The 15069-nt window shown below is 30.8% G+C and overlaps 1 protein-coding gene across 2 annotated transcripts; it reads left to right on the top strand.

Annotated features, from left to right (window-relative positions):
- Window positions 1-9301: 9301 nt before the first annotated feature.
- On the top strand, window positions 9302-14627 carry LOC131005824 (anthranilate synthase alpha subunit 1, chloroplastic-like). 2 transcript variants are annotated; one of them, XM_057932919.1, is made up of 11 exons: window positions 9303-9566; window positions 9899-10083; window positions 10195-10384; window positions 11470-11621; window positions 11888-12003; window positions 12080-12326; window positions 12403-12459; window positions 12607-12759; window positions 13544-13624; window positions 13766-13852; window positions 13998-14627. In XM_057932919.1, exons 1-11 carry the CDS (start codon window positions 9404-9406, stop codon window positions 14415-14417), a joined length of 1851 nt encoding a protein of 616 aa, XP_057788902.1. In that variant the 5' UTR covers window positions 9303-9403; the 3' UTR covers window positions 14418-14627. The 2 variants fall into 2 exon arrangements, with proteins under 2 accessions (XP_057788903.1, XP_057788902.1); XM_057932920.1 differs by lacking the exon at window positions 13544-13624 and having other exon boundaries at window positions 9302-9566.
- The last annotated feature ends 442 nt before the right edge of the window (window positions 14628-15069 follow it).

Genomic DNA, 15069 nt, shown 5'->3' with positions numbered 1-15069 from the left:
GAAAATTTAAGTTGAACTTGTTAAGTTTTAGTTTATCGTTTTATTTTTTTCATGTTACTACTTTAGTTTTGGCAAGTTGATTTTAAATTATTTTAAACGTTGATAGTCAAGATTTTTTATTTATCTATTAGTTCTTCAAACTTTTAAATTGCAAAGTTTATGAAAATTGGGGTGTTACATTTTTTATTATTTGGAATTTGACATGAGCCCCAAAGTTCGTTGATCAATAACTTGATTGTGTGGAGTCCGATGGGCAATCCGAAGGAACAGTTGGAAAGCTCTCGACGTTATCTTTCTTTTGGTCGCCGAATATAGTCGGAAAAAAGAAAACATAAAGTTTCATAATATCAACTTTTATGTCATTTTCAGTCACTTTCGGTGATCAAATTCCAATAATATAAAGATCATTAGAAAGATAGCATCGAGAGCTCTCCAACGATACATTCGAATTGCCATCGAACTCCACACAATCAAGTTATTAATCAGCAAGCTTTGTGCTCAAGTCAAATTCTAAAAAAATAAAAGTTTAGATTAAAAATCATAATTTAGATATAATTGATATATTTGCAGACAATTAACCCTATATAATTAGTTTCAATAGTCATAGAATGTACCTAAACGTGTGTCTCAATATCTACCTAAGCCCTATTTATTTTGGGCATTAATTGAATGATACGCAGTGTAATTGCTAAACCCTATTTGCTATGGAAATTACTCAAAATTATATCATTCTAGTACTTATCCAAAACTACATAGCCTATTTTGTGAAAAATCTACTCTTATTTGTAGTATGGCCAAGTTTAGGGCAAGATTTTTCCACTATAAACAATAAATTAAACTGAATATAATAAATGGTTTGGGTTGGTGTATGCACATTTTTTTATTTGCTAATTGCTACCCTAAACGTCTTAATTAGAGCAGCCCTACCAAAATAGACTAGTTTGTTAGTTAACTTTGGTTTTATTTCTATTTTTAGTCTCGTTAGTTAGTTATAGTTGGCGTCGGATTGTGAAATAGTTCTGTATTTATAAGCTTAAAATGTTTCAAGTTTTTTTTTTTTTTTGAGGGAATAAAATATTTCAAGTTTGTTTCCAAATATTACAACAAAAATGAATCTTAATTAGTAGACTTTTTTTATCATCTGTTTGGGAAATACCAAAAACAAAACTATTATAACTACTTTAAGTATCAAAAAATTATATTGTAAGTGAAGATAATAAATAGTCGTAGAAATTAAAAAAAAAAAACAGTCATTTTTTCGATTTAAAGTAGTGTTTTGCCCTTTATTCACATGAATAAGAATGAATTCACGATTAAGATTAAATCTTTGTGGTTGTGAGTTATCGGTAAAATATGATCAATTCACAACTAAAAAGCTTTGTGACTGCTAATTGTAGATAAAATAAAGTCAATTCACGATTAAAAAAATATTTTACTCGTTGTTTATGGACAAAATAGATGAATTTACGACCAATAAACTTTGTGGGCGTCATTCTAAGCAGAATATTCATTTTATATTGTAATCTATTATCTTAGTGTTTGTTTTTTATTTTTATAATATCTGAATGGATAAGAATATGACTTTTTATTTAAAATTTCCAGCCACAAATGGTAGGACTAGGATATGGGCCGGTTTTGATTATTGAGTTGTAATTACATTAAACGGGATTGTGATTGATACTTATAAATTTGTCTCTCACTTTTAAAATAAAATTCATGAATCACGTTTTTTTACATAACCTTTGTTAGAATGAAAAATCTTTGACGTGACTTTTATAATATAGTTTAGATTATGGAATTTCCTACCTGAAAAATATTTTCTATGCATGTGCAATGTGCTTCACGATTTCTTAATTTTCATTCTTTTTTAATTTATAAACGCAAATAAAGAGAATGATTTCTTAATTTTGATTGTTATTAGGCCTTCACTTTTCCATGGGAAACAAATAAGCGAATAAATTCAAAAATAAAATAATGAGTGTACAAGTATAATTAGGTTACATGATTTTCCAAATTTGGATTTTAATTCTAAGTGTGCATATATATTCTGTGAAATTGTGAATTTGTGCGCTACAGAGTCACGATCTAATGGGTCAAGAGTTGTTAAAGAAATAAGAGATGGTCTTGGGTATAACTGAGTGTACCGTACAATCGGATTGTATTATGATTTGTATTTTTACTCGCACCCTGATTCGGACCGTGTAAATGACACTATTCGGTTATATAAATGACATTGTCTGTAATTGATATTATTCGATTATATAAATGACACTATAACATTATAAATAACACTGTGTATAATTGACACTATTAAAAAATAACACTTCGTGTAATTGACACTATAGAAATTGTAAATGACACTATAAGATTGAAAATGAAACTATAACATTTTAAATGTTACAGTGTCATTTGTATAATCGAATAATGTCATTTGCACGATTTGAGTTAAGATGTGGATTCGAATCAAGATGCAAGTTTGAATTTGAGTGCGAGTAAACATGATTGTACCCAAGTTTTTGTGAATAAATAAATATTTGAATCCAAATTGACAAACAATGATTTCTTCAATTTGAAGAATATTTTCTACGTACATTCACAAAATCGGAGTGAGATACATGGTTATCTTGAGAAAAAACATGTACTGTTTATTAAAGCATTAATATTTTTAACTTTGATTAATTTTGTTGTTTTGATAGGTCTCCAAATAATTTTTTTACCTATCTAAAAGGTTATAAAGTATGAAAACTGTTGCTGTTAATTTCATATTTATACGGTGTATCTAAATGCGTGTTTCAATATCCATCAAAAATAGCTCGTAATTAAATAGTCGACACATGATAGGGTTGACCCGAAAATAACCTAATATCCTATCAAGCTGGTCAGAAAATAATGTGTTCGGCTAGCACAAACATTGATCGGCTAGCACATAATAATTTTGTTTTTTATAAATTACATAAGTAAATAAAGAAATTTAAATATCGCACGACGGAAGACTTGAATTCAAGATCTCAGATCTTAGACATTAATTTTTTACCATTAGACCAACACATGCACACTACAATTTTAGTTATTATTCACTTTTCTTACACAAACACGATTGTACGATAATTATGTAAAAACTTTCACAAATTAATAGATAGTATTTTTTATATATACATTATCAAAAGTAAATAATTTTACCCAGCAGTCACTAACACTGTTTACAGTCAAATTCCATGTTTTTATATATATGCATACACTATATATTAAAAATTAACGAGTTCGTAATTAATTGCACGAAACCACTCATTAGATCACATTATAAATATCGTAACACTTATCGATTACATCATTTTAATGGACCTAGTCCAAGGCAAATCTGTCAAATATAATTCCATACTTATCAATTATAACATCATTTTAATGGACCTAGTCCAAAGAAAATATGTCCAATTCCATGTTTTATACACTTGCATTGTGTAAAACATTAAGGGTTTATAGTAAAAAAAAAAATCCACAAATTTTGATGAAAATTGAAATTTTTATCCGAACTTTGAATTAATTAAGTTAGAAAAAATATTGTATAAATTTTATATTTGAATTTTAATTTTCACCTGAGTTTGATTTACGGCGAAATTATAGTCTGACCACAAAAAATAAATTTTAATTCAATATTTTATGTTTTGATTATTTGTTTAGTGTATTTTGCATATAATATGAAGATTGGACAAGGTTCTGAATTAAAATTTTATTTTTTGGGGCTATATTAAACTCTAATTAATTTAACTGGAAGTCACTTTCAGGTGAAAATTGCAATTTAAATATAAATACATAATTTTTTTTGCATAATAGAAAATTTAGATGAAAAATGCATTTTTCATCAAAATCCGTGTATTTTGGTCATAACCCCAAAAATTAACGACTTTGTAATTAATTACACGATCATCACTCATAGATCACACGATCAATATCGTATCACTTAATCAATTACGTAATTTTAAGGGTTAATGATTGATTTTATTACTCACCGTAAAAAAAATATACTATAAAATATCAATTTCGAACTTAAAAAGATAAAATTACCTTTACCTTAACTTGCAAATTTTGTCGAAATCGTGAACTTTGTTCGACGTGCTCAACCAATATAAGTCAACCTTGACGAATATTAATGATAAATGCACTAAAGCTCGACATGCTCGACCATTGCGAGTCGAGTATGTCGAGCATTAGTGTATTTGTGATAAATATACTCATGCTCAATATGTTCGATCATTGCGAGTCCAACAATCGAGTATTAGCGGTTGAACATTCTTAAAAGATACATTATACATTATTGCAAAATATACTAATGACATAATGAAAAAAAAAGTTATAAATGAGTATGGTTTATATATTTTATAAAAAAAATGAATATTTTTTAAAATGGGTATATATTATTTTGTCCCTAATATTAATCGGCCTAGCCTTTGTTTTTATGATAAATTCCGGCTAAAATACGCACCACCAGTCGAATATGATACCACAATAAATAAATATTTCTCGTGCGTGGGAAGACAAGTATTAAATTTGTAATTAACTTTAATTGTAATTAATTACGAAGTCGTTAATTCCGGTTAGATATATCCATTACGCAACCTGTCGAATATTTTAGCACAATAAATAAAATGTATACGTTGAAATTAAAATTTAATGAAAGAAACGTAAAAATAAAATAATGCAATGTTAAATTGAATGTTGGTAACATATAGTACAAAATTAAAAAAAATCACAAAATTTTAAAACTTGCTACTTGCAACTTGCGAGTGTCTCGTATATAGCAAAATAATCACTATAAATCAGTCGATAACTCCGTATTTTAATGATAATTTACGGTAACTATATATTTTAATGATCGAAAATTTCGATCGTTAATTTCGGTCGTTAATGCTGCTTTTTCTATATATACTGCGTGAGCTGAACAGTCTGGTCGACTAACCAGACCTATTTAACAAGATTTGTTGGATAATCATCTTTCTTGATTAAGGGTTTTTTGACATAGTTCATTCAAAATCCAATAGTTGTGATTTTTTTAATACAATTAACCTTTTATAATTATTTAAACATATTGAAACAATATTAAGAAACGTTCAAACATTAGGATATTGTACATTTAGTTGTTTTTACCCTACGTAAACGTGTGTGTATCTAATTAGCGTATTATTTATTTACCTAGAAATAAATCATCTACGTACCTATATACAAGTAATTAGGTTTTTAGGTTTCACTAGCTAATTCATTTAGGGCTTATATACTAGGTTTTACACGACAACGTCACTAAGGGAGTGTTTGGCTAATTAAACTTATTTTAAAAAACTTATAAGTTTCACCATGTTATAATATGTTTGACGAACTTACAAAATAATTAGGCTTATAAATTAGAAAGAGAAAATAATAGTTAGAGAGAGAAAATTAAGTGAAGAGATAGAACTTCAAATGTATACGATGAAGATAAAAAATATTGCTGAGTTATTTTGGAAAATGATTGTTGCTTATAAGATTAAAAAAAATAGATTGGAAAACTTATTTTGGGGGCTTAATTATAAAATTATATTGCCAAAGAAGAAATTCACTTATTTTTTGCATCCTGTATTACATGTGCTATTTGGGCATAGATTAAAGAATAAATGGGGATTTCCAAAATGTCAATAAATGTAAAATAGTTTGAGCAATTGATCACTACATATAGATTTCATTGTTGGAAACATTGGAATCGTTACTTTTATACTTTATCATATGCCCTAAATTGAAATTGTTCAAAGCTATATGCATTGAAGAGTAATGGAGATGTTGATGATGATTTCACTTATTTTATTATTTTACGAATTTATTTATTTACCCATAAAAAAGAATATCAAAACTGAATTATATATATTTGCCACAAATGGAGTTTTGGATCTGATCATATATGGTAACACACTTATAATCACTTGCTCCTGTTTTTTGAAAACTTTCAAATGCAAAATCAAATGGGAAAATGTCATTTATGAAGAATGAACAAAATTCCAAAGAAGTGTTTAAATGTGATTTTCCATAGTTTTCTTATTTAATCACGTTTTATAAAAAATGGAAATTATCCACAAATAGTAGCTGCATTTGCCTTGATTTTTCTTTAGGTTTAGATGAACTATTAAATGAATATTGGAGTGTAGAATATTAATTAAACATAGTACACTCTAGAATTACGTAGGAAATTAATTAGAAACGTGATAAATTAAGTATACAAATGTATGCTTTTCAAAAAAAGTACAAATGTATGGAAATATAACTTATACTATAAGCCATAAATGCGACGTGGAAAGGAATACTAACAAATTCATTAATAATTCTATTAATTTCGATGTTTAATTCTAAAAAAAATCGATGTTTAATTCAGATAAATTAAGTAAATGATGCAATAAATATCACTAAAATTAAATAGCAAATAGATCTTTTATATCACTTTTGTACCACCGATCAATATTTTTAATTTTAAGCTAAAAATGAATTTTATAGTAACTCAAAGTACATAAACGTATATATAAAATACAAACACAAATAGTCCAAATTTGCACAACAAAAAATTTCATTTCTACCTTTTGCATTTCAGAATTTGTCTAAATTTCAGTTTTTTTAGATTTGAAATACACATAATATATTTTTATTTACTAATTTTAATTATTTTGAGTACTAAGTTAATAATAATAATAATATATTAACAACTTTTATGAAATTAAAAAAATCAGCGAGGATACAATAAAATAAAGTAATATACTGTGAAACCTAAACAAATTTCTAAAAATCCAACTCTAGATTCAAATTGCAAAAAAAGTGAAAGAAAAAAAATAGGGTTGCCCAACTTTTGAATAAGAAATGTAAATGTTATACATATGGCAATATATATTGAATCCAATATGATATACATTGTATATATAAAATATAATTATACTTTATCATGTTATCCTTTCATATAAAAAAAATATTTTGTCAATTAATTTAATTAAATAATTTATCATTTATATTTTGGGTTCATATCATTGCATATTAATTTGATATAATCCGGCTGACATATTTAATGAAATCCAAAACTATAAACCGATTTTCTGTAAAACCAAAAAGCCCGGTATAGAAATGATTACATATGCTATAAATATCATAATATAAATATCATAATAATAATAAGAAGAAGAAATTGCCAAAAAATCGCAAAAATACCATAAATAAAGTTGGGATTCATTTTGATCTGATTGTGTATTGTTTTTGGTGCATGCATATTGCATAGAGTATTAAAATTAACTATCATCATTATTTATAATTTTCATAATCTTAGATATTATTCAATATAAATAAATGAAAAGTGAAATTTTTAGATGAAACATGCAAGGGTTGATATATTTTATATTTGTATATATTTTAATTAATATATAGACCTACCAATCATAAATATTGTCATTTACTCCACACAATAATTTTATCTTTACCTAATATTAATTCATTCGTCTCAAATAATCCCAAAAGTATTTATAACCGGATTCAATTTACTCTTGTATCAATATTTTATATTATTTATTTATTTTTTAAATGCTTTATAACAAGTTTATTTCAAATTGACAACTATGATAGACAAAAAGGAAACGTGAGAACTTATGACGAGTAAAATTATAAGTGAACTCTATTTCATCATTTTTTTTAAAGAGATACATACATGTATCTATATAACAGTTGAGTTAATCAAATAACAATCATACTATTATAAATTAGATTAAATATTCATACATTTAAACAAAAACAATATAATCCAACATTCAAACAAAATACAATCCACATTATGTCGGTGAGACTTAAACCAATGATCTCTTGAAAGAGAATCTTTGATGCCTCAACTTTACCGCTTGGGCTAAGCCTCCTCGACTATATCATCATGTTGTTATTATAAGCCGCACCTGTGACAATTTCGGATAATTTACAAGCTTAATTAATTGTTGTTTCAATAAATCTAGGGATTTGTATAGTAACACTAAGTAAGATGAGCCCATGATAAGATATAAATTTGGCCTATACCCAATGTTTGGTATCTTAAATTTCTACTATGAAGCTCCGAGATAGTGTAAAGGATCTTGTAAAAATTAATTGTTCCTCTTTAGATAAGAGATTGAGTTTCCCCCTCCAAATCTCCAATAACTTTCACTGCTTTAATTACATTTTGAGGCACTCTCCCGTGCAATCGGTTGTACCGTGCAATTAATTTCTGAATGACACTACTTTAACATACAAATGACACTTGAAGATCTCTAAGTGTCATTCGGAAATATTCAAGTGTCATTTCCAGCATTAAGTAATGTCATTCTGGAAACCAGTTGCACGGTGCAACCGATTGCACATGAGTATTTGTGTTACCTTTTTCATTTCTGAGAATTCATTGACCGGCAACAAGAAGCTTGCCATCCAAATTCGGCGATGTCAAGATACGAAAAAAGTTTCGTCGCGTTTCATTTTCTTACTTTTTTTTTATTATTTTTTTTATTTTTGTTTTTCGCTCTTCATAATTCCTATCAAACATGTCCTTAGGTATTTGTTTAGTAGTAAGTTAACACTACCTATAACTGTAAGCTTGATTCCATACACTCCAATGCTCCACTTTACAAGTTTGATAAAATTCCATAATTTTGATATAAAAAAATAGGATTATAACCGTTTAAATACATGAATTTTTCTCAAATTTTAAATTTTAACATAAAATTTTAATTTTTTTTTACTAAAATGCATGAACTTTAATATTTGCTTGATTTTTACATCGACCATCATCATCAACTGACACTTCAATACGACATCGTACTGAAATACAATCATCTTTCAGACATGCTACTTCAAATTCAATTTAGAAAGAAATAAGGCTCGGTGTTAAAAGTCGAATAAGTATTAAAATTCATGTATTTTAATAAAAGATTGAATGTTTATTTTAAAATTTGAAATCGAAGGAAAGTTGATGTATTTAAACAATAATAACTCTGAAAATTAAAAAAAATTCCATAAATTTTGTAATTTGTTTGTGCATGACTTTTTCGAGGGAGATAAACATGATCTATCTGAATTTTGTAAACATTGGCACTATTAATTAAGTCACATTCAAAAAAAGGAAAAAAGAAAAGAAAAAAAAGAAGCAGAGAATATGCTGAAAAAGTTATAAAGCGCAGTCCACAAAAGTAGGTAACCGTAAATATTCAAGCTGAGCAGCTTGTAATAAATAATAATAATAATAATATGTATATTAGTATATATATATAAATAGCAATCACAAAGTTTCGACCAGATTTTCTTAAAAGGCCATCTCTCTTTCCCTCTCTCTCTCTCTCACACACACACACACTCTCACAGTGAGACCACCGCAAGTTCCTAGAGAGTGATTCCAATGCAAATGCAAGCTTTAACGTTCTCTCAGAGGCCATCTCCGGCGATATGGAGGCCACCGCCGGCGACCTCCGCCGCCGCCATTTCCGGAAGAAGCGGGAGCTCTGCCGTCACGTTCCGGCTCCGTACATTCCAGTGCTGTTCTTCGAGAACTCCTTCTCTAGGTTTGCATCGCCTGTTTCTGGACTATGCATTCTAGTGTTTGCATGTTTGGTACACTTAATTTGCTTTTATATAAACGGCGTTTTCTGCAATCTATACTGAGTGAGCTCTGATTTTAATTTTAATTTCACGAACAATGTAGAGCTGCGAAATGAAATTGAAATCAATTCAATTTGCTGTGTTCTGGTTTTTCGTTTTATTTGTTCCTTTAGCAGTTCATTGGATATTTTTCGCTGTGTTAATCTGCCTAGGATTTTTGTTTTTTAAATTCTGGAAAATGAAACGGCGTTTGGATTCGCATGTTAATGAGTTTTTATTTTTCTGTGAATTGTAGAGGTGGATAAGAAGAGGTTTGTTGAAGCATCTGAAAATGGAAACTTAATTCCGCTGTACAGATGCATATTCTCGGATCATTTGACGCCGGTGTTGGCTTACCGATGCTTGGTTAAAGAGGACGATCGAGAGGCTCCGAGTTTCCTATTTGAATCTGTGGAGCCTGGTTTTCGTGCATCAAGTGTTGTAAGAAGCACAGATTTAACCTGATTAATATTTATTATTGAATGGATTTATGTATGCATGTGTCTAAATTCTTGTAGTTCACATTCGAATAAGCTTTGTTATCATTTATAGGGTCGTTACAGTGTGGTTGGGGCGCAACCAGCCATAGAAGTACTTGCAAAAGAGAATCAGGTTACAATTCTGGATCATGGTTCTGGAAAAATAATCGAGAAGTCGGTAGAGGATCCTATGTCAATTCCAAGAAGTATTTCAGAAAACTGGAGTCCACAACTAGTCGAGGACCTTCCAGACGCGTTTTGTGGTGAGGACTGGTCTTGTTGAAATATCAACAGTGTTCGCACGTGCATTTTAACATGTTTCATGATCTTAATAGCTTTTTAACTGTATGTTTTGTATAATTATGTACTGGATTTCGTGGATCTTAGAGGAAGCATCATTTTTGTTGTTCCGGTTCTTGCTGACGCATGTTTAACCCTCTTGTTATGAACTTTCGTGTGATATTATGGAATAGTCTCTTTTGTGGTAAAAATTGAGCTAGAATAACATGTTATCGCTTCATCAACTTATACTAAAATGTGTTAAGTGACTAGAATAATATTCCAAACATATATAGGTAGAAATCAGATGGTTGTCTGCATGAATTTCTCCATGCAGTAATTGATGAAACGAATGGAAGTTTATCTCGCCTCAAATTATGTGTATCTTCTAAGTAATTGGTTGATGTAGATTTTGATATCCTAACTAGTCTACGTGCTTTTTGTCAATACTAAAATATGATGCGTAGCTAACGAGAACCCGAGCTCCTAACTAGTCTACGTGCTTTTTGTCAATACTAAAATATGATGCCTAGCTAACGAGAACCCGAGCTTCTTTTGGCTTCTGTCAATTCAGTGATACAATGAAGTAATGTCAGTTTGTCGTTTCCTTCAAGATAAATAGCAACCATTCAATTTCAGCAGATACAGTATAAAATTATAGTGGCCAAATCTTAGTTGAGACTGGCCCACTTAAATGATTCTTGATCAAATATATCAATCTTATGGAAGGAGTTGGTGATGATATTATTACATGTTTTGTTTTACCAAAAAAATTGTCATTTTATTGGGAGGTCTGACTACATATGAGTCCAATAAACATACATGTATTTTCATAAAAAATATACAAATGTTTCCTTTATAACTGAAGGTTTTAAGTGAAAAGGGAACTAGGGAATTGGCATTTGTCAACATATGAGTTAAAGCAATTGCAATTGCTTTTGTGTTATGCTTCATTGACAGTAGGTAATGATACAAGCCATATGTGTCCACTGTATTTTATTATCTAGAAACTGAATCTGAATATATAGTTGTAATATTTAAGCGACTCACTTTTTACCTTCTTCGACAGGTGGATGGGTTGGATTTTTCTCATATGATACAATTCGATATTCTGAGAAGAAAAAGTTGCCATTCTCTTGCGCTCCGGAAGACGACAGAAATCTTCCTGACATTCATCTTGGACTGTATGATGACGTAATCATTTTTGACCACGTGGACAAGGTACAACCGGGCGAAAAATGATGTTTCTGTTGATTATATGTGGATCTTTTGTCATTAAACTTTTTTGCAGCCTTATGATTCTTCCTCGGAATTGCCGAAGCAATCATAATCAAAATATAGAAATTTTACAACCTCATCTTGTTTAAAGGTGTCCATAAATAGTCTCACATTGATATCTCTTTATCTCAAGTTCGTGCTTTGTAGTTTTCTTCTTCTTATTTCGTATTGGGATCATCAATGGACATTATCTGTGATATTCTTTTCAGAAAGCATATATAATCCATTGGGTGCGCTTAGATCAATATTCATCTGCTCAAAAAGCTTATGATGATGGAATGAAACGCTTGGAAACCTTGGTTTCTAAAGTACAAGACATTGATCCGTGAGTTTTTTTCATCTCATCTTGAAAATGTGAATATTGTCATTTTGTATGCCAATGTGTTTATCTCCATTTGCAGTCCACGGCTAGCTCCAGCTCGTGTTGATTTCTGCACTCCTGATTTCGGACTTTCTCTATACAAGAGAAACATGACAAGTGAGGAATACATTAAGGCTGTTTTACAGGCTAAAGAGCATATTTTGGCTGGAGATATCTTTCAAATTGTTTTAAGTCAACGCTTTGAAAGAAGGACATTTGCTGACCCATTCGAAGTATACAGAGCTCTGAGAGTTGTGAATCCAAGTCCATATATGAGTTACTTGCAGGTTGTTTCTTCTTTAGGGCTAGTCTTCATTAGTTGTTGATGAGTCAAGATATCATTTCATTTTTGCTTCATGTCAGTCTCGCGGTTGTGTAATGGTTGCTTCAAGTCCAGAAATTCTTGTTCGTGTAAATAAGGTAAACTTATAACTTGACATTTTCAAAATCCGACAGATATCAGTTTTTTCTTTGATGATGTGCTCATTTTACATAGTTGTAATTATCAACATTTACATTTCATGTGGACAAATGCCTGATATAATTGCACATTACTGTTATTGACAGAATAAGGTTGTTAATCGACCCTTGGCTGGGACAGCAAAACGAGGGACGACAAGCAATGAGGATGAAATGTTAGAGATGAAGCTGCTAAAGGATGAAAAGCAATGCGCAGAACATATTATGCTGGTTGATCTGGGCAGGAATGATGTTGGAAAGGTTTGTTTATTGTTCATATTGTCTAGAGGAAACTTTTGAGCTTTGCGCACCATGTCTCCTTATTCTGTTTGTTATTCCATTCTCCATGAAAAGTAAATCTCTTAATACTTGAGTACTTTACAATTTTAATCATGCCCTATGCCCTCTATAAATGCTGTTGTGCCAGTGTTTTCAGTTAAATATTTTGTTTCCATTATTATCCACATCATGTGCCTATATTGTGAGGGAGAATATCTTATAATGTTTAGGTGTATAAGTTTTTTGCTTGTACTTTCATCCTTCACAGAATATAAGTTGGGTGCTAACGTATGGGTATTTTCAGAGCATAAGATGATCCGTTCTTGGTTAAATATCCAGTGTGCAAAATTGAAATGAAATTTCACCTACACTAACTGGTCATTGTACAAAGTTGAAGCTGTCTAACAAGTTATAAGAGTATTTGATATCAATTGGTGTGTTATTAGCTTTTCTTGTTTACATACGTTTTGCTAGCATGTCAATCAGGCAACCCCAGGATTCAGAGGAAGGCAAAAACTTGATTTGACTGAAACCTCCATCTTTTTGCTCTTAGCATTAGATAAAAACCATCAATTTCTCAAAGCACTTCCATATTTTCTCCATATGGAATTTTATTAATTACTTGTGAGGATTTAAGCTGTGTATGACTTCAAGAGCCGAAAACTTTCTCGGCATCTTTTGTTTTCCCACTTTGCTATCAAATCAAGATCCCTTCTTATTTGATGTTATAATGTAGAAAACTGTTTCCATAATTTTTTTCGCCCAGGTTTCAAAACCTGGTTCGGTCAAAGTGGAAAAGCTCATGACTGTTGAACGATATTCCCATGTGATGCACATAAGCTCTACAGTAAGAACATGCTTTTACCTGGCAATTGAATTGCCTCATTGGCAAATATTTGTTGCTCAAAACATTTCTCGTTGAAATACCATTGCTTTTTTCTGATTGCTCAATAACTATTTCGTATTTCGTGGTAAATTGTGATTATAGGTAACAGGAGAGTTACTTGATGATATGACGGCTTGGGATGCACTGCGTGCTGCACTGCCCGTTGGAACAGTTAGTGGAGCACCAAAGGTAACGATGCAGCTTTAGCTTATCTGAGACCTGAGTTTATGCATTGAATTTAATTTTCCAGTTTCAAACTCCTGAGTTCTTGTAAATAATCGTATTCGTCAGTCGATAAGATCGTGTTTTGTTTTCCCCTGTTCGCGAACTTCAGGTGAGGGCTATGGAGTTGATTGATCAATTAGAACCAACACGAAGGGGACCATACAGCGGTGGCTTCGGAGGGGTTTCGTTCCTGGGCGACATGGACATCGCATTGACCCTGAGGACAATCGTTTTCCCTACTGCAGTCCGTTACGACACAATGTACTCGTACAAGGATGGCAACAGGCGCCAGGAATGGATCGCGCACCTCCAATCCGGTGCTGGGATCGTGGCCGACAGCCGTCCAGATGACGAGCAAATCGAGTGTGAACGCAAAGCTGCTGGCCTGGCCAAGGCCATCGATTTGGCAGAGCTAGCGTTCGTGAACAACGCGCCCCCACAACCAGAGAGCACCGACGCCTCTCCTCCGCCGCTGCTCCATATCCGCAGTAGGGAGCTGATTACTCATAACGGAGGTATGGGTGTTTGAAACCTAACTAGCCTAGTTAGAGTAGTCTATGTTGTGTAATAGGAGGCTCAAGCCTTTCACAAACTACAGTATAGAGATCTTTGGCTTAATATGCAAGTGCATTTTTTTTTGTCTTGCTTATTTCCTTTTTCTTTCTTTTGTATGTAAATTTTGTTGAAACCACAGTGTTAATTTCTTGAATTGTTACTAAATCATGTTATTTGTATCAAATTGGTTGCTACACTTGCATTTGTATCACCCAAATTTCAATTAATTTTATCTCATGTAGCAATCAATATACCACGTAAGCTTCCCCTGTAGCAATCAATATAACGTCACTTCTGGTTGAAAATAAGGTCAATATTAATATAAAATAAAAATTAAAATCTAATACTAGTCCCACACAATAACAGAATTGGCGGTTGGAAATTGAATGTTTGTGTGAGAAATTTGTTGGATCATTAATTTTCCCAATTTTGATGCTCATTTTATTCTATTTCCGTCATTCTTAAATTATATCTCATACACATTTAAATGGAAACATAATTACTTTTGTGTGAGAGAGGCGTTTAATTTGGATAATAAGATATGATTGATAAAATAATTTATTTTAATTAAGTGTTTATTTTTGCATGATTCAACTTGTGATTGATAATTCGACTTGAATTTAATC

This window comes from Salvia miltiorrhiza, chromosome 1, assembly GCF_028751815.1.
Source record: "Salvia miltiorrhiza cultivar Shanhuang (shh) chromosome 1, IMPLAD_Smil_shh, whole genome shotgun sequence".
NCBI lineage: Eukaryota > Viridiplantae > Streptophyta > Magnoliopsida > Lamiales > Lamiaceae > Salvia > Salvia miltiorrhiza.
Note: the sequence above shows the minus strand (reverse complement) of the source record. Positions and strands in the feature narration are given on the sequence as shown.